The sequence below is a fragment of the Apodemus sylvaticus genome, chromosome 4 (genome assembly GCF_947179515.1).
Source record: "Apodemus sylvaticus chromosome 4, mApoSyl1.1, whole genome shotgun sequence".
Lineage (NCBI taxonomy): Eukaryota > Metazoa > Chordata > Mammalia > Rodentia > Muridae > Apodemus > Apodemus sylvaticus.
In genome coordinates, this window is record NC_067475.1 from 6,694,343 (window position 1) to 6,713,577 (window position 19,235).

The 19,235-nt window shown below is 41.4% G+C and overlaps 1 protein-coding gene across 1 annotated transcript; it reads right to left on the reverse strand.

Annotated features, from left to right (window-relative positions):
* Positions 1 to 6,079: 6,079 nt before the first annotated feature.
* Positions 6,080 to 15,449, reverse strand: Asb17 (ankyrin repeat and SOCS box containing 17). The gene is made up of 3 exons (XM_052178473.1): positions 15,049 to 15,449; positions 8,437 to 8,716; positions 6,080 to 6,286 (listed from the first exon to the last, which is right to left on the reverse strand). Exons 1-3 carry the CDS (start codon positions 15,447 to 15,449, stop codon positions 6,080 to 6,082), a joined length of 888 nt encoding a protein of 295 aa, XP_052034433.1.
* Between the last annotated feature and the right edge of the window lie 3,786 nt (positions 15,450 to 19,235).

Sequence of the window (19,235 nt, forward strand, 5' to 3'; positions counted from 1 at the left end):
TAATTGAATATTGTCTTCATTTACATTGCCAATGGTAAAACCTTTCCTAGTTTCCCCCCTTCCCATAGACCCCCAACCCCTCCTCCCACCCTTGCCTCCACGTATATGCCCCCTCCACCTGACTCACTGCCCCCCCCCCATTTCCCTTTGTTGGGGTCTCTATTGAGCCTTTACCTGACCAAGGACCACTCCTCCCATTGATGCCCAACAAGACCTTCCTCTGCCACATTTTTGGCTGGAACCATGTGTGCCCCTTGGTTGATAGTTCAGTCCCTGGGGGTCTTGGGGCGTCTAGATGGCCGAAATCATTCCCATGGGGCTATAAACCCCTTCAGCTCCTCTGGACCACCCTCCAGATCCTCCATTGGGGACCCCACGCCCAATCCAATAGTTGGTTGCTGGCATCTGCCTCTGTATTTGTAAGGCTCTGGCAGGGCCCCTCTGGAGACAACCATGGCATGCTCCTTTTGGTATACACTTCTTGTCATCCATAGGAGTGTCGGAGTTTGTTGACTGGCTAAGGGTTTATTTATCTTGTTGATATTTTCAAAGAACCAGCTCCTTGTTTTGTTGATTGTTTGTATAGTTCTTTTTGTTTCTGTTTGGTTGATTTTGGCCCTAAGTTTGATTTTTTTCCTGCCATCTACTCCTCTTGGGGTTATTTGTTTCCTTTTGTTCTAGAGCTTTCAAGTGCACTGTCAAGCTGTTGGTGTAAGCTCTCCCATTCTCTTTTTGGAGGCACACAGAGCTATGAGTTTTCCTCTTAGCACTGCTTTCATTGTGTCCCATACATTTTGGTATGATGTGTCTTCATTTTCATTAAATTCTAAAAAGTCTTTAATTTCTTTATTTCTTCCTTGACCAAGCTATCGCTGAGAAGACCATTGTTCAAAGTCCATGTGTATGTGTGTTTTCCATTGCTATTGTTTGAGCTTATGATCAGCCTTAGGCCATGGTTATCTAATAATATACATGGAATAATTTCAATATTTTTGTATCTGTTGAGGCCCATTTTGTGACTAATTATATGGTCAGTTTTGGAGAAGTGACCATGAGGTGCTGAGAAGGTATATTCTTTTGCTTTAGAGTGGAATGTTCTATATCTCTTAGATCCATTTGGTCCATAACTTCAGTTAGTTTCACTGTGTCTCTGTTTAGTTTCTGATTCCATGATTTGTCCATTTTTGACAGTGGGGTATTGAAGTCTCCCACTATTATTGTGTGATATACAATGTGTGCTTTGAGCTTTATTAAAATTTCTTTAATGAATGTTGGTGACCTTGCATTTGGAGCATAGATGTTCAGAATTGAGAGTTCATCTTGGTAGACTTTTCCTTTGATCAGTATGAAGTGTCCCTCCTTATCTTTTTTGAAAACTTTTGGTTGAAAGTTAAATTTATCCGATATAAGAATGGGCACTTCAGCTTGTTTCTTGGGACCATTTGCTTGGAAAATTGTTTTCCAACCTTTGACTCTTAAATAGTGTCTGTCTTTGTCACTGAGGTGGGTTTCTTGTATGCAGCAAAATGTTGGGTCCTGTTTACATATCCAGTCTGTTAGTCTATGTCTTTTTATAGGGGAATTGAGACCATTGCTATTAAGAGATATTAAGGAAAAGTGATTGTTGCTTACTGTGGTCTTCTTAGCTAAAGAAGGTGACTTTCTCCATCTATGGTAATTGAAAGTTTTGCTGGGTATAGTAGTCTGCACTGACATTTATGTTCTCTTAGAGTCTGTATGACATCTGCCCAGGCTCTTCTGGCTTTCATAGTCTCTGGTGAGAAGTCTGGTGTAATTCTGATAGGTCTACCTTTATATGTTACTTAACCTTTTTCTCTCACTGCTTTTAATGTTCTTACTTTGTTTAGTGCATTTGGTGTTTTGATTATTATGTGACGGGAGGTATTTCTGCTCTGGAGTTCTGTAGGCTTCTTGTATGTTCATGGGCAACTCTTTAGGTTAGGGAAGTTTTCATCTAGAATTTTGTTGATGATATTTACCGGGCCTTTAAGATGTAAATCCTCGCTTTCTTCTATACCTATAATCCTTAGGTTTGGTCTTCTCATTGTGTCCAGGATTTCCTGGATGTTTTGTGTTACAAGATTTTTGCATTTTGCATTTTCTTTGACTGTTGAGTCAATGTTTTCTATGGAGTCTTCAGCATCTGAGATTCTTTCTTCTATCTCTTGTATTCTGTTGTTGATGCTTGCATCTATGACTCCTGAATTCTTTCCAAAGTTTTATATCTTCAGAGATGTCTCACTTTGCGATTTCTTTATTGATTTTATTTCCAGTTTTAGATCCTGGACAGTTTTGTTCAGTTCCTTCACTTGTTTGTTTGTTTTTTCCTGAAATTGTTTAAGGAATTTTTGTGTTTCCTCTTTAAGGGCTTCTACCTGTTGATCCATGTTCTCCTGTGTTTCTTTTAGGGATTTTTGTGATTCCTCTTTAAGGGCTTCTGCATGTTGACTCATGTTCTCACATAATTCCCTGTGGGATTTTTGTATTGCCTCTTTAAGGGCTTCTACCCATTGACCCATGTTCTCCCGTATTTCTTTAAGAGATTTTTGTTTTTCCTCTTTAAGGGCTTCTACCTTTTGATCCATATTCTCTTGTATTTCTTTAAGGGATTTTTGTGCTTCTGCCTGTTGACCCATGTTCTCCTGTATTTCTTTAAGGGAGTTATTTATGTCCTTCTTGAAGTCATCCATCAGCAATATGAGATGTGATTTTAAATCTAGCTCTTGTTTCTATGATATGATGGAGTATGAAGGATTTGCTGTTGTGGGAGAACTGGGTTCTGATGGTGCCATGTTGCCTTGGTTTCTGTTGGTAATGATCTTGCACTTGCCTTTTGCCATTTCATTATCTCCAGTGTTAGCTGGTCTTGCTGTCTCTATCTTCTCTATCCTGAAGGCCTGTGTTTCTGTACTCCTGGGATTCCCTTTCTCTCTTATGCCTTGCAAGCAGCTGGTTCTCCAGGAAGTATCAGGTGATGGGGTCTCCCCTGTGGCAGACTTGGCAAGGGTCACATGCCCTATAAGTTGCTATTTCTCAAATGTTCTGCTGCTGCCAGATCTCAAATGCCCTGCTGATGCTGGTTCTCGAATGCCCTGCTCCTGCCCATTCTCTAGAGAGTATCAGGAAGTAAGATCTTTCACCGTGTCAGAAGGGGCACGGGTCTACCACATCTGATGGAATGGGGCGGTGGGGGGGTGAGGAGGGAGGGGTAGAAGGGAAGGAAGGGGAGTGGTGATCTGGAGGTTGCTGGGTAGTGAGTCCAGAGCCGCTCTGGGCATCTAGGGGTGGGGATGATTCTTACCGAATGCCTTGCTCCTGTCAGTTCTCTAGAGAGTATCAGGAAGTAGGATCTTCCCTGTGTCAGATGTGGCACAGGTCTACCACATCCGACAGAATGGGGCAATGGTGGCCTATTTTTTTTTTTAAAGATTTATTTATTTATTGTATGTAAGTACACTGTTGCTGTCTTCAGACACTCCAGAAGAGGGTGACAGATCTTGTTACAGATGGTTGTGAGCTACCTTGTGGTTGCTGGGATTTGAACTCAGGACCTTTTGAAGAACAGTCAGTGCTCTTAACGGCTGAGCCATCTCTCCAGCCCTAGTTTTTAAATATGTGGCTATTTTACAGAATTTATTGGTAATATACTTTGACTTTATTAAACTTGGTTCAGCCAAGGTTACACAGAGAATTCCTGTCTCAAAGGAAAAAAAAGCTTATTATTTCTGTTGGTTCACTATTCCAACATTAATAGCCACATATATTCAAGAAGTCATAATTCAAATGAAATACATATTTTTGAGGAATTAACATTGTGTATTTAGTATATATACTATCTTATTGTTGTTGTTGTTGGTTTTTGGTTTTTGGTTTTTTGGATTTGTTTTTTGAGACAGGGTTTCTCTGTATAGCCCTGGCTGTCCTGGAACTTACTCTGTAGACCAGGCTGGCCGCGAACTCAGAAATCCGCTTGCCTCTGCCTCCCAGAGTATTATAGGCGTGCGCCACCACCGCCCGGCTTTACTATCTTGTTTGATTACTTATATATTCCCTATTTGCTATGTCTTTGAAAGAGTATAACAATATTTGAGCTTTAGTTGCTTTTCTTTCTTTTTTCCTGCTTTTTGAGACAGAGTACAGCTGTGTAGCCTTGGCTACCCTGGCACTCACTCACTCTGTAGACCAGGCTGGCCTCGCTTCTGCCTGTCTCTGTCTCCCAAGTACTGGGGTTAAAGATATGCTCCACCATACCTGGCTCCATTCACTGCATCTTAGTTCACTCTCCAAAGGATTATTTTATGTATTATCCTTAAAACCAGATTATTCAGGTTTATGGCAGCTTGGAAAGAGGGCGCAGAAGAGGTGTTGGCAGACTGGGAGGAGACATGAGAAACAGGGCCGCATGGGGCAGAAGTCCATCAGCCCAGCACTCGGTGTAAAACAGGAGCATCAAGGTCATTCCTAAGACACAACACTCTTCTCACTTTACCCGGCGTTCAGTGCCACTACACATTTAAGAGTTTCCATCATTTAAAGCTCTTTATTTTATATATTAAATAAAAAACAGGCTTATTAAGCCAGGGAGGTAGTGTACACATTTAATCCCCCCACTTCAGAGGCAGAGACACCTGTGGGTTCAAGGCCAGCTTGGCCTACAGAGCAAGTTCTAAGACAGCCCAGGCTATACAGAGAAACCCTGACTCAAAAAAAAAAGTTTATCATTTCTTATTTTATTTTCTCCCCCTGCTGTTTTGAATGCAGCAGTCACGTGCTATAAAGCAAGTGAGCTGAAGACACGCAGCTGTGTGACCGCATGAGCACTGGGAAGCAGCTCATTGTGCCTTAAGGTCTGCTGCTGTCCATGCGAGGCTTCTTTGACCTGCTTGTATGCTATGACGAACACCCCACAGCCCAGCCTTCCACTGTCACTGCCCATGGTGTCTTAGCAAGCCTCCTGTGGTGTTTGAAAAAGACCATCCATAGGCGTAGTCTTTGAGCCCTTGTTCCCTAGTTGGTGGCGCGGTTGGGGAAGGTTGTAGAACTTTCAGAATGAGGGAGGAGCCTTGCTAGAGCGAGTATGGCACTGGGGTGCACTTTAAGAATCTCCACCTTGCTTCACTTCCTACTTTTCCTGCTTCCTGAATGGGATCTGTCAGCTTCCTGCCTCCTGAACTGTGCCTCCCTGACTCCACCCCATTGTGAGCATGCAGCCTCTCTGGAACTGTAAACCAAAATAAACCTTTCCATAAGTTGCTTTTGGTCATGGTGTCTCATTCCACGCACAGAGAGGTAACTAATACACTCCCTTCACTTCACCACAGCAATTGGGTTGCTCGTTATCCCTTTGTCCCACAGAATAAGTCCTGCAGTAAGGTAGTGTGCAGATCTAGATATAAAACACGGGGATGGACAAGAAAGGGAGCTTATCCTCAGGCCAGGGTACCAAGTGTTACAGCAGCTCTGTGGGATGCAACTTTATGAATTCTAACAAACTTACAGGTGTGGCCGGCCTCCACAGCTGAGATGAGCAGAGTCCCCTTGTCCATCAAGACTGCTTTGCTGTGCTCTTAACTGTGGCCAGCCAGGCACAGACCTGCCTCCTCATGAGGCTTCCCTCCAGAATATTATGATATGCCAAAGTAGATCTCCTGTTATCTGATGCATGTAATCTATTCTATACTGCATGGAAGGTAATCGGGTAAAGTTGCATGGTAACTATCATGCTGGACTTATGAAAATATATCTTCTTTAAAACATTCTTAGACTTATTTATCTGAATCAATCTATGTGTACCATGTGCTTGCCTGATGCCCATAGAGGCCAGAAGCAGGCATCAGATCCCCTGGAACTGGAGTTATGGGTGACTGCTAGCATGTGGGTGCTGGGAACTGATCTAAGGTGTGCTATAAGAGCAACTAATGCTATTAACCACCGGGGAATATCTCTAGCCCTGAAATATCTTCTAACAGAAGTGCAGCAAACTTGTGTGAAGTTAACAGTTTATTAACTTCTAAATTGTACAGTGCTACCATCCTAAGGAACAGCATAAAGATGCATGCTAGCTTTCTAAATTCAGGAAGTTTTGTAAACGAGTAGGAATTAGAAGCGAAAATATTCCATTTGGGAGCATATTGTTGGCCAACAGTTGAGTCCTGATGGTTAGTCTGCAAAGGTGGACGAGTTCACATGGGTCTTTGTATCTTGTTGGCGGGATGTAGTCCAACCAATTTTGAATAATTGGGCGTCTTCCTAAACTCAGCTGTGTCTGGAAAGAAAGGAAACTGTTATTTGTAACCATTAGGATTGTCCAAAGGAGTCAGCACTTTTGTTTTTTATTTTATTCAAATTCAGATAAGAAATCCTGAATTTATGTATCCCTTATAACCTTTAAGCCTTTTTACTTTATAGGCATTTTATTTCCCCAGTGATATGTGGAAAGGCACTAAACAAAATTTAATCTATGGACGGGAAGCTCTTCATTTCATTTCACCTTGTGCTTTGTCATCCTTCCTAGAAGCACTGTCAACACAGCCACATGTAGGAATCATCTAGAAAGCTAAAGTAGATCAGTGCTTGGTTCCTATGTCAAAAGGCCAGTTCTGTTGCTTTCATGTCGGAAAGAGATGATGTCAATTATACGTGTTCCCCAGTTGGACCAAAGCCATGTAGAATGCTGAGATCTCAATGGAGACCTGCCTGACTAACAAGAGGTCTTTCTAAAGTTTTAGGAAGCTATCTGTTTAATGGTTCTGCTGTGGAGATTAAATGCTGAGGAAAGGCTATTGCTGCACTAAGATTTCCCTAGGGACCCATATAACAGTGGAAAGCGAGAATCCATTCTACAAAACTGACCTCTGACCTCCAGCTGTACCATGCCTATAATAGTAAAAAAGCTAAAAACCAAAACAAACCTTCACTGTCCAGGCCTCTTGACACATCCAGCTATGGTAGATATGCATATATTCATTATTTATTCAATGACCAACTATTAAAAAAACATCTAATGTATATTCAACTGTGGTAGGTACTTTGGATAACTACTAGGTGTGCAAAGTAGATACAATGTCTATGCCTAAAAGTGTGTGGTGTAGAGACAACAAAACAATCTTAAATATGTGGCCCATGTGATGGAAGTGCAGAGGTGAGCAGCTCCTCTGAACCGTCCTGCGCCCTGTCACTCAGCGCTCCTCCACTATAGATTCTGCACTGTGATTGGCTGGAGGCTGGGTATAAACTCTTTGCCTCTCACGTGACTTTGATCAATTCTATTCCAGTACTTTTTGTTATAGTTTTACTTGGCCTAAAATTCATGTATTCTGCAATAACTACACAGACCAACCAGTCACTGTGAAACAAAGATGTAAAAAAACAAAAAACCAAAAAAAAAAAAAAAACCCAAAAATGAAGACACTAAAAACGACTTGAGTATGTTCTCTTTTAAAAATAGGTTGCCAATTATAACCAGAACAATTTGTTTGCCTTACAGCTGATCCCACACACTAGTGTTTATTATCAAGGCATTTAAAAATCGACATTTTATGCCCCTTATAAGCATTTCTAAACTTACACTTCTAAAAACTGGAAGAATTGTTGATTCCTTGTTAAGCTGGCAGGTTAAATTTATAGTACTAACTTCTCTATGTGCAGATTAATTAGCCTCTTGCTGTTAATGGACGTGATACAGTTTGATACGTAATTTACAGTTCATTTTGAAGGATAAACATTCCCAATTTATGGCCGATATATGGGTGATTTTTTTCTCTAACTTGGTCTAGTCCCCCAATGTTATTAAGGAAAGATCTCTATATTTCTGGAAGATATTTTGAGTTGAATAAATATTTTATGTCTTTATATTTCTATAATGCTTAAAATTGCTTTGGGATCTTGAATGGAAAAATCTATTTCTTGGTATGTGATTGTATTTGTGGGAAGAAATGGAGCTGTCATTTTGAAATATTCTACTGTAAAGAAGAGCTGTTAAAATCTAATTTATTTTGTTCTTATAAGATAGAAATCTCAATAGAGTTTGTTATTGAAATACAACAGTTTACTCTACTTAACACTAAAATGTCTATAGAACATTCAACTTCACCGTTTTGAAGTTCATGATAACAAAAATCAACATTTGAAGGACTAATTTTAGCTAATTTGTATTTTGCCTCATTTTAAATTACTGAGCATATGCACAGTCATTAATTCACCATTGGAAATAATGCATAAATTAAAAATACTCCACACACTTTCCTTCACAGTTATGTCCTAACACTTAGTAGATTGCACCCCAAAGAGTGTTGCTCTGCTTTCCCCATAGAACACAGCTCTGCTTAACCCCTAAAGTGTTCTCTGCTTCTCTGCTTACCCCCGCCCACCCTCTCCCCACTCCCTACTCCCTCAAGAGGACAGTGCTCTGCTTACCTCTACCTCCCTGACTGAGATTGTGGAAAGCACTCTGGAACATAGTATTAAACATGTCTTGGCATCTTCTTGAATGTCAATCAACTCATGATCAACCATTATTCTCACTCTCGAAGGGTAAAGTAGTATCGTCAGAACAATGTTGATAGGGTTTTTTTCTCTTTCTAGGATTCCATACTGCAGGAGAATTTTTAAGATATTTGACTGTCTTGTCTGAGCCACGTAGAGTAGAGGTGTGATGCCACTCAGGGGGCTGGGGCAGTACACGGGTGTGAAGGTTCTGCAAGCAGAAGCAGAGGAAGCAGGGTCATGAACGTTTGTCTCAGCAGTAACTGAAAACTCTCTGTGAGCGACTGCTCGCCTGTGGGCACCATTCACTAATGTTGGCCTGTAGTGTCTTAAGAATTTGACATTGTAACTGTAGAGCAAACTGAAGGAGGAAAGAAAACTCCCACCAAGTGCAGAAGCCTCCCTTCACACCTGTGAAAAGCACACAGCGTGTGCGGAGCACTTGGTCACAGCGCCTGTGTGTCACTGCTGCGTCGCCCACACTGGTGGGGCCATTAACCTTACCAGCTCTGCAAATACAAAATAAAAATTAAAAGGAAAACCAGTTTTCTTATCGTTTATTTTTTTAAAGATTTAATTTTTTTTAGGTATGTGTGCCTGTATCTATGTGAACTTATGCCATGTAGGACAGGAGAGGGTGTCAGTTCCTCTGGAGCTAGAGTGACAGGTGGCTGTGAGCTGCCTGGTGTGGATGGCCTTGGGGCCTTTGAAAGCGCAGGCAGAACAATCTGCCCAGTGCAGTTTACTTTCTTAATAGAAGCATTGATCATTTTGATATCTTTGTTTTTGTTTTCAATCATATATTAGACATGAAGTTGAATTGAGAGTGGCGATTAGATGAAAACAACAAGGACAAGGACATCCCAGTCCTAGTTTTCCATCCTAATAAGAACATCAGACATGCAAGTTATGGTTAAGACCTATCTGAAGTTCCTCAGGACAGATTTTATTTTCCTCCTTCAAGAGTAAAGTTTAGGCAAAACCAGAACAGGGAAGTAGGAAGGGGTGGATGGGAGAACAGGGGGAGGGAAGGGGACTTATGTGATTTTCGGGGAGTGGGGGGCCAGAAAAGGGGAAATAATTTGAAATGTAAATAAAAATTAAATCGAATAAAAATAAACAGTAATGTTTAGCCCTGGAGAAGCAGTTCAGGCAGTGGAGTGCTTGTCACGCAATAGAACCCATGTTAGAACATGACATATAAAAAGCGAGGTCTAGCAGCAGTGCTTGCAGTCTCAGTGCCGAGGAGGAGGTCAGGAGGTAGGAGGACTCCTGGGGCTCAGCCCTGGCCCGCTGACTGGCCTGCTTGCTGACCAGCTAGCTGACCTGCTTGATGAGCTCTGGGGTTAGTGGCGGACCCTGGCTCAAATAAGTTACCATTCAGGTTTGCCTACTGGTCTACACACACACATACACACAGACACACTCATCAAGCACACAGACCCACCACAAATACACTTTAAAATGTTTTAGAATTTCAAGTTACTTGAGCTGCATTGCAAGACAGGTTTTTAAAAGCGGGTGGAGCTGGTGTGATGCGGCAGTTACGAGGACTCGCTGTTCTTTGAGAGGCCTGGATTTGTTTCCCAGCGCACACATGGCAGCTACATCTGTCTCTTAGAAATCATAGAGCTCTAAAGTGTCAGAGCTTTGTGTCCTAAAGGCACAATGTACCATAGTGTTAGACAGTAGTTTAGACAACAGGATAGGGCCCTGCCTTCATTCTGCTACTGACACTTTGTGTCTCTCTTTGTGTGTTTTCACCTGCTGATCCTCTTTCGTGTGTGTGTGTGTGTGTGTGTGTGTGTGTATGTGTGTGTGTGTGTGTTCTCACCTGATGATCCTCTTTCTTGCCTGAAATCACTATTTTCCTGGACATCTTCAACTTTTTCACAAGTCCTTCCAATATATATCAAAGCTCGAACTCCAGATGATTCTTTCTTCTTCCTTTCTCTCCTCCTCCCCCTCTTAGATTATCTTTCATTGCTACTCTGATTCCAAGATCACTACATCACTGGTTTTCATCTTTGTCTTGTGTGTCTTCTCTCCTCCCGTTCTATCCTGAGATACATACATCTCATCTTAGGAGAGACTATCCAGTGAGTTCTTCATGACATGTGCTTTGGTCACCCCAAAGTTCCCTGAGGTCTCCCTGAGGTCTCATGAGGTCTCCTTGAGGTCTCCCTGAGGTCTCCCTGAGATCTTATGAGGTCACCCTGAGGTCTCATGAGGTCTCCTTGAGGTCACCCTGAGTTCTCCTGAGGTCTCATGAGGTCACCCTGAGGTCTCATGAGGTCTCCTTGAGGTCACCCTGAGTTCTCCTGAGGTCTCATGAGGTCTCCTTGAGGTCTTCAGTCCTTATTACCTTCAGCTCTTGTGATTTCATCATTTTACTTTTGAAAACTTAACATTTTTATTAATTCATTTTTCTCTTTAAAAAAGTTGAACAAGGTGAGCTCTGTAAATTTATGCTCTAATAGGAAAATGTTGTCTTTTCACTCCTGCCTCTGTGTGTGTGTGTGTGTGTGTGTGTGTGTGTGTGCTCCAGGATGGAACTTGGGTTGTCGGGCGTGGCAGCAGCCGCCTCTGTCAGCTGAGCTGCCTCTACTTCAAGGGAAGTAACTGGTTTTCTCTCACAAATGATCTCTGAGAGCCTACAGTCCTGAATCTGTAGGGGACAATTAAATGCTTTTTATTAGAATTTGATTTCAATACTAATAAGATTTTTGACACTTTATACTTATTTAAACCTTTAGGAGGCAATGCAGTTCTTTTATCTTGCTAGTTCTTAAGAAGGCATTTGACTTGTCCTTCCAAGTAAGGGAGCTCAAAAATCTCAGGGCAAAGCTAGTGGTCATTGTTAAGATTCAGGAAGTTCAGGTGTATTAAAGTTTACATTACCTCTAGGAGATATTTAATGAATATTGAAAAATGTTGAAAACATGACTAAAACTCAAATAGGTTTAAAATGAGATTTAAACATCTCATCTGTATCCATGTGCTGTGTGATTAATCCTTGGGTTTAAAGAGTATGGAGCTGTAAAACAAACTTTGCTTAATCTGCCCTGACAGTTAATTATAGCGGTACTCATGTAGATGGAGTGAGGCAGGCAAAGCAAGGACTGCTTTTTAAATGTGAGGTTAATGAACTGAGCCCTCTGAGTCGGAAAGCTTGTCACACATACTTATGAAATGAGCATAGGATTTCTATACATAGAGGAAGACCTTGCTTTGTAGATTTGCGTATTTCTAATTTTTCTATATTCTCCTTTGACTGACTCATTGAATAAGAATTGTTTCATAATAGTGTAATCTCTAGTGTTTAACATAGTGTACTTTCTTGAAGGTTTGTTTTCCTGGTTAGTCCAGTCACAGGTTCCTCTCTATCTTTCTATCTGTTCCCTCATCCCTCCTGTCCTGTGTCCCAGTTTCTAATAAGGTGTGTATGCCATATTGGCCAATTTTGATATGGCCATTCTCATGCAATTTCACCCGTAACCATAATTTCAACTGCTCTTCATTTATTTCAGCAAATACTGAACATGTGCAGCAAGTGATAGCTGCAGTTTTAGGTACTTCTATTGGTGAACAAAATAAAACCCTTGCTGTCTTTCTTAATGTTATGTCAATTACTAACAAGTCAGGGTCAACACAGCAAGCAAGCCTCTGTCACTGAAGAAGTTAGTGAAGAAGATAAATCCTTCAGCAAAGATAAAGTAGAATAGAAGAAATAGCCCGGGCACACCAGGAGATGCAGGAGCACTGAGTCAGGGCATTACTGAAAGGTTTCTTCTGGACAAAGATTAGGAGACACCTCTATTCAGCTGTGTCATTGTGTGGGTGCCCAGAAGAATAAGGGAGTTGGTGTGGATCAAAGGGTAAATCTGAGACCATGGGAGACAGAAAGCCACATTGTGAGGAGCATCATGAGCTGTCGGAGAAAGTCTTTTGAACCCAAGTGGAATAGATATGCATAAGACACCCGGGCTGTAGGAGTAGCAAGGCCCACCCTTTGTTATTGCACAACAGGGGGAAAGGCGCTGCCACTTAGGACAGGTGAGAACAGTGCAGGCGTCCATATTTGCCACTGCTTCAGGGAGACAGAACTAGCGAGAACTAGCGGGTGTCATAACAGATCAGTTGTAGAAACATCAAAGATGGCACTATGTACCTAGCCACCTGCTGCACATCTCCACATGAATATCCCTTGGGCAGCTCAAACTGTTATGTCCAACACTGATTTAATAGGTGTCTTGTTATGCTTGATAGTTTGTATCGGCCAGTGAGGCAAACTGAACAATAGCCCATCAGTGTGACAAAGGGGATTTCTAGAGCCTGATGTTGTAAGTGGCTAGTAAACATGAGATATAGCTGCAGATTATCATATTAAATCACATATCTTCTCTTTCGTGTGTGTGTGTGTGTGTGTGTGTGTGTGTGTGTAAATAAAAAAATCTGAACAGTAATGGGAGGAAGACAAAATATTAATGCTTTCTTTCATAAACAATTTAGACTTAAATTTGGATGTGCATACACATATGACAATGTGTTGTGGATGCAGAAGGGGGACTACTAGGAAATATGATAGGATGAGGCTGGGAGGTAGCTGGGAAGGGAATGAGTAAGGCACAGTGACACCGGTTCATGAACATGTCATAATGAAACCATTATTTTGTATGCTAGCTTATAAAGTTGACACATTAAGAGAGCTGTCTTGGTAAGAGATGACATGGGCTTCACCTGGACTGGACATGAGGTGATATCATGGAACTAAGTAGGGTCTGATTTGTAGACAGTCAAAGCACTCATTGATGCGATGGCAAGGGAAGACAAGAGTCAAGAATCAATTCCAAAGCTCTGCCTTGAACAATGGGGACAGGGACTTACTGAGGTGAGAGCCAGAAAGGCTTCAAGACGGATGAGTCCAGTTGATATTCTGTTTTCTTCCATGTGGCAAGTTCAGACTGCAGCAGAAGTTGGGGCTAGAGATAATCATTTGGATGGTTCTGCATCCACATCAGAATTTATCAATTTAAAAACTGCCCTATACACGGTGAAGAGTGAGCAAGGCAGCTCAGATGCAGCACGCTTGCCCAGTGCAAGTGTGGGCATGGGAGTAGGGATGGGCATGGCAGGCCTGCGTTCATCCCAGCACCACACACCTAGGAAGGTGTCCGTCATGATTCACTTCCCCTTTCATTTTCCATTAAAATGTTTCCTTTCCTTTGCCCGTGTTTAATTCTCCATTTCCTCTACACCTTTCTTATCCACTTGCCTGACCAAGGATATGCCTGGGATCTAAGCTAGTTAGTCAAAGCTGTAACTACACAAAACAACATTTAAAATGACAAAAGTCCTTTCTTAACTAGGGTTTCATTTCTGTAAAGAGACAACGTGGCCAAGGAAACTCTTATAAAGGCCATATTTAATTGGGGCTGGCTTACAGGTTCATAGATTCAGTCCATTATCACCATGGCAGGAAGCATTGGAGCATCCAAGCAGACATGGTGCTGGATCGAGAGCTGAGAGTTCTGCCTCTTGATCTGAAGGCAGCAGAAGGGGACTGTCTTATGTAGGCAGTTAGGAGGAGGCTCTCTTCCACACTGGGTGGAACTTGAGCACTGGGAGGCCTCAAAGCTGCCTACACAGTGACACACTTCCTCCAACAAGGCCACACCTCCTAATAGTGCCACTTGCCATGGGCCAAGGATAGTCAATCCACCACAAGTCCTATGGAAGGGGTTATTGACTCTTTCTAGACCCCAGCTACCCATTCATTGCTGGGATGATCATTCGGGAACAGTCTTGCATGTTCTGAGGAGCAGAGTGATGCAGCCAGGAAGCAAGGCTACTCCAGGCAGATGCCACCCTGCCTAGCCTCTGACCTGGGCCTTGTGTGTCTCTGACACCTACTCCCGCCACTGTGCACAGAATGTGATGTATAAACGTTTGGTTGAACGAAGGATCAATGTACAGTTGTTGTAATCGGTCTGAGATCTGAAGCAGAGAACTAACTGACATTGGATCAAACTCTTGAGCTACAGAACAGCCACCTGGAACTTTAGTTTCCTAACCCTGTCAGACAGATTGACAAGTTCGGGCTGTAAAAAGTTGGCCTGTAAGGAACATGGTCTTCACTGAACTCAGTTGTGGAAGATTTGAAATCAAATTTATTAAGACCCAACACAGAGTAGCTCTGTGCTGACTGAGGACTCAGTGATAGGAATGTTCCAAGTGAGTTGTGCACACTGCAAGCGTGCAATCCCGCTAGACCAAGAGAAGCGACCACAGTATGGCATAAGGTGAGATCTGATTCTTTTAAAGGAGTTTTTTTTAAATGCATTTGCTAACATTGCTTTACTTGAACAGATCTGTGATGACTTGATAGTGTACACTACGGGCAAAATTCATGGTCCACACTATGACTTGATAGTGCACACTACAGGTAAAATTCAGGGTCCCCAGGGAAGTCAGTGACACATCCCCACCACACAGACTGACCTAAGAAGACAGCACTGCACTCCCTGGAAAGCACAAGATTACCTCCATATCAGCGCCAGGCTGCAGCTCCTGTCTTGGACATAGTCCTTCGTCTTCTTGAGAAGCAGTTCCACAAAGTCAGGGTTGCCTTTCCTGGCGAAAACCCAGTACAGAATGGTATTCACACATATTTCAGTAAACTCGAGGTTAAAGTTGAGTTCGAAACGGTGTCCTGACTTTTCCACAAAAGCAATATAGTCAGTGAGGAGAATGTCAAAGCCATCCAAGTCAACATACCTCAGAATCTTTGCCAGCGTTCTGTAAATCCTGGGTTCATAGCAGTGGTATCCCCACTGACCCAGAAACTGCAAAGAGGGCCTCTTAACTATCTTGTCAATGAGGTTACAGAATATATTGCCTCTTGGAAAAGAAGTCTTCCGGCATAATTTAGAAGAGTTATTCATTGCTTCTTAAGGCTAGAAAGAACACGGTAGTCAGTCATACTGCCATTCTTGTTACATGCTTTGGTAATGTGGTAGGCTGTACTCCAGACGCAGACATGCCCCTCAGCAGCCAGAGGAAAGGCAGCAGGGGTGACATCACAATACTTGCAGAGCTGTCATCAGCCCGGGTCAGAAAATTGAGGCAGTTGTGAAGTTGGTGACATTTGAAAAACCTAAAGGATAGTAACAGTATGCAAGAGCGCTAAGAGGAAATAGTGTTAACTTTACAAAAACTCCACTCAGTCTATGCTTTGCATCTCTCAGGTGTGAGAAGCACCATGTATATATCACATTACATATTAATATTAATTAGTAATGTGGACCTAGTCAGGTGCAACTCATGAGATCTGCATGAGTACACCTACTCTCAGTCTTCATTGGTTCTTTCCCATGCAGTAGATACTCCACCATCCCCACATGTAACATCTTAGTAAACAAAATCTAGAAACTTGGTTTTAGGATTTTTTTTTCAATAAACCTGGCAGAATGTATATAATTGGAACATCATTTAAAAAATAAACACATGATATTAAGAACACTAGAAATGTAATTACTTAGATAATGTAAGGATATAGATTAAATTTTTAGCCCTTTAAAACTTCAAATCTAGGCTGGACATACAATTTAAATGGAAAACACTGGTTTCTGTATTTCAGAGAACAGAATTGGTCCATGCACTGGTATTTTGGTATCTCCATGGAAGAATGAAAACCTGGGGCTTCCTGTTCTGTCGCTTTGCTGACATACCCCATTTCTATGTCTTAGATAAAGCATATTACACAATAGATCAACAGCTCATAGGGCCAGTGAGACAACTTAGTGTGTAAAATGGTGCTGCCAAGTCTAGAAACCTGAATTTGATCCCCAGGACCCAGATGTTAGGAGATAATTGATTTCTGCAAGTTACCCTCTGAGCACATGTACACAATGAGATTTGCACATAAACACACACATACACACATTCACACACATAAACACACACACATACAAACATGCACACACATACAGAGATAACATGCATACATACAAAAAAATAAGATACAAATCAGTATTAAAAAACACAGCCCATCCCATAAGGTTATTGAAATTCACACTTAAAAGTCTTAATGCATCATTGACTTTTGAGAGACAGGGAATTCCATGGGATGGACTAATTGGAATTTATTCAGTTAGGTTTAATTCTGCAAAGTTTTCTAGTGTTTTGTTCTGTCACAGTTATATGCCTCCTTTTATCATCAATTTTAAATCATGATTAATTTCATATTAATCCATTACCATACTTGATGTATGAACTAGTAACTTTTAGAAGATGTTTAGATGTTGAATGTTTCCATCTAGAAACTTAAGATGGACATTCAATTATTTAAGTCTTCCTTTCAGATCAGCCAATTATGACTTCTTTTTTTAAAAGGGATTTATTTCTTATGTGTCTGTGTGTACACATATGCAGAGGCCAGAAGAACGCAAACAGCCTTGTCTATCAGTCTGAGTCTGTTCCATTGAGGCATAGTCTCTCCCCAGTGATCCTCCTGTCTCGGATCTGGACCCCTCTCATGATTATACAGCTGACACTTTCCTGTTGAACTCTCCCTCTCCAGCTCCAAGTTTTCATTATTTTCTTCATCAGCAACCTTGATACATTTCTCCATACATTTGTTTGTTTCTATGTGTTTTATATTGTTTATGTATATTTGGAATGGAATTTTTCCATCATATATCTAGCTATTCATTTTTGAAATGTTAAAAAAAATACTTGAATTCTTCATATGGATTTAATTACCAGAAATATTAGTAGGCTTTATTAGCCATATTCTTTTCTAGTTTCTTCTGCCTCTTCCGCAGAAACAGTGTCATCTGAAAATAAAAATAATTTTGGCATTTTGAGGTCAATGAAGATTTATATCTGCTTCTGTTTCCCACCTTGCCTAGAGGATAGAAATGTCAAGTCAGTGTTAAACAACTATTGCTAGAATATTCCTTACTTTGCCCTGTCTTTCTAAAGAAACATCAATGGCCAAAGAAGTCCTGTTCCTCTTCCATGGCACATGGTACCTTGTCTCCGGCTGACTTGGAGAAGCTTTAGGTCCTCCAGGTGGTGCCCCAGGAGCCACTGCCTGTGGGTGGAGACTGGCAAGGACAGAAGGCTCTGTACGCTGACCTCTGCTAATACCTTGTTTCCTTTCGAAGTGTGATCTTAGCCAGGCGTACTTAATCAAGCATTAGTATCAGACACCTGTATTAACTTCAACCAGTATCTTTGTTTGTCTCTATTGATTTCATCAGGTGACGTTTACCCAGTGGCCCACTGGCACAAGATGATGGGACTGTATTTCTTAAATCTCCCACTCTTCTGATTTAACACAAATACAATTCAGTTAAGGGACCTTACTTTTTAAAAAATTTCTATTTACTTTATTCATATTGGTATTTTTGCCTGAATGTGTATTGGGTGCCACTAGTATGTCTGGTAGCCAAGGAGATTAGAAGAGGACCTCAGATTGCCTGGAGCTGTAGTTACAGATGGTTGTAAGTAGCATGCAAATGCTGGGAATTGAACCAATGTCCTTTGGAAGACCAGCTGGTGCTCTTCACTGCAGAGCCACCCTCCAGCTCCCAGGACAGTTCTTTGAATATTCTCCCACAGCTGACAGAATTCCACTCAGTATTTGTACTGTTGTTTAAAAGTGAGAAGAGTTTGTTGAGATATCTTTTCCATGATTATTACATTTATTTATTTATGTGGGGAGCACTTTACCTTCTAAGCCATTTCACTGGTCCAGGATTTCTTTTAGCATTGATTTTGTATATCTAGTTTGGTTCAGGGTGATTTCTGCAAGTGGCAATACGATACGATTATAAACTAGTGAAGGAGACAGACTGTGAGCACATGAGGTGCTGTGCCGGGGTGTTACAGAAGCAGAGCAGATGGGAATGATCGCTGGCAAAGTCTCTCCAGAGCAATTACATTCACGCCAACATCTCTAACAAATACTATTTGAATGAGAAAAGAGTAGGGTGTTTCGAGACATAGAAGACTCTGGAAAGAGACAGTTAAGCCAGAGCACCAAAACAAAACAAAGCCATTGTCTTGTTTCACTAGTAGTTTAATTTCTGACCTTCCTATTATTACTTTTTACAATTAATATTAGTTTTTCATTCTTTTTTAAATATTTGTTTATTTATTTATATGAGTACACTGTAGCTGTCTTCATACACACCAGAAGAGGGCATAGGATCCCATTACAGATAGTTGTGAGCCACCCTGTGGGTACTGGGAATTGAACCCAGGGCCTCTGGAAAAACAGTCAAGTGCTCTTAACCATTGAGCCACCTCTCCAGCTCCCTAGTATTAGTTTTTAATAGCTTCTCAGCAGTTAGCTTTTTTTTCTCCCTTACTATCCTTTAGCTCAGTTTAATAAAAATATTTAGGGTTATATGTTTTCTCTTGGGCATCTTATAGACTACAATCATTTTTTGTTCTCTCTCTCTTCTCTCTGTGTATGTCTGTCTGTCTGTCTGTCTGCAGGTGTATATGCCTGTGTGTGGTATATTCGCACATGCATGTGTATACCTACTTGCCTGTGCATATATGTGGCAGTGGAGGTTAACATCCAGTGTCTGCCTCTATCACTTTCTACCTTATTTTTTGATGCAGGTCCTCTCCTCACGAACCTAGAGGTCACCAATATCCAGGTGGCATGTCCTTGTCCTGGGAGTGTTACAAAGAATTTATGACAAGAAGGTGTG

Excerpts from the sequence above, each read along its gene's own strand:
- Asb17 (XM_052178473.1), bottom strand. The coding sequence starts at position 15,449 with ATGAATAACTCTTCTAAATTATGCCGGAAGACTTCTTTTCCAAGAGGC. Across the intron at positions 8,717-15,048 it reads AGCCTGGCGCTGATATGGAG|AACCTTCACACCCGTGTACT; the intron begins GTAATCTTGTGC and ends TTCTGCTTGCAG. Across the intron at positions 6,287-8,436 it reads TCTCAGTCAGGGAGGTAGAG|ACACAGCTGAGTTTAGGAAG; the intron begins GTAAGCAGAGCA and ends CTTTCTTTCCAG.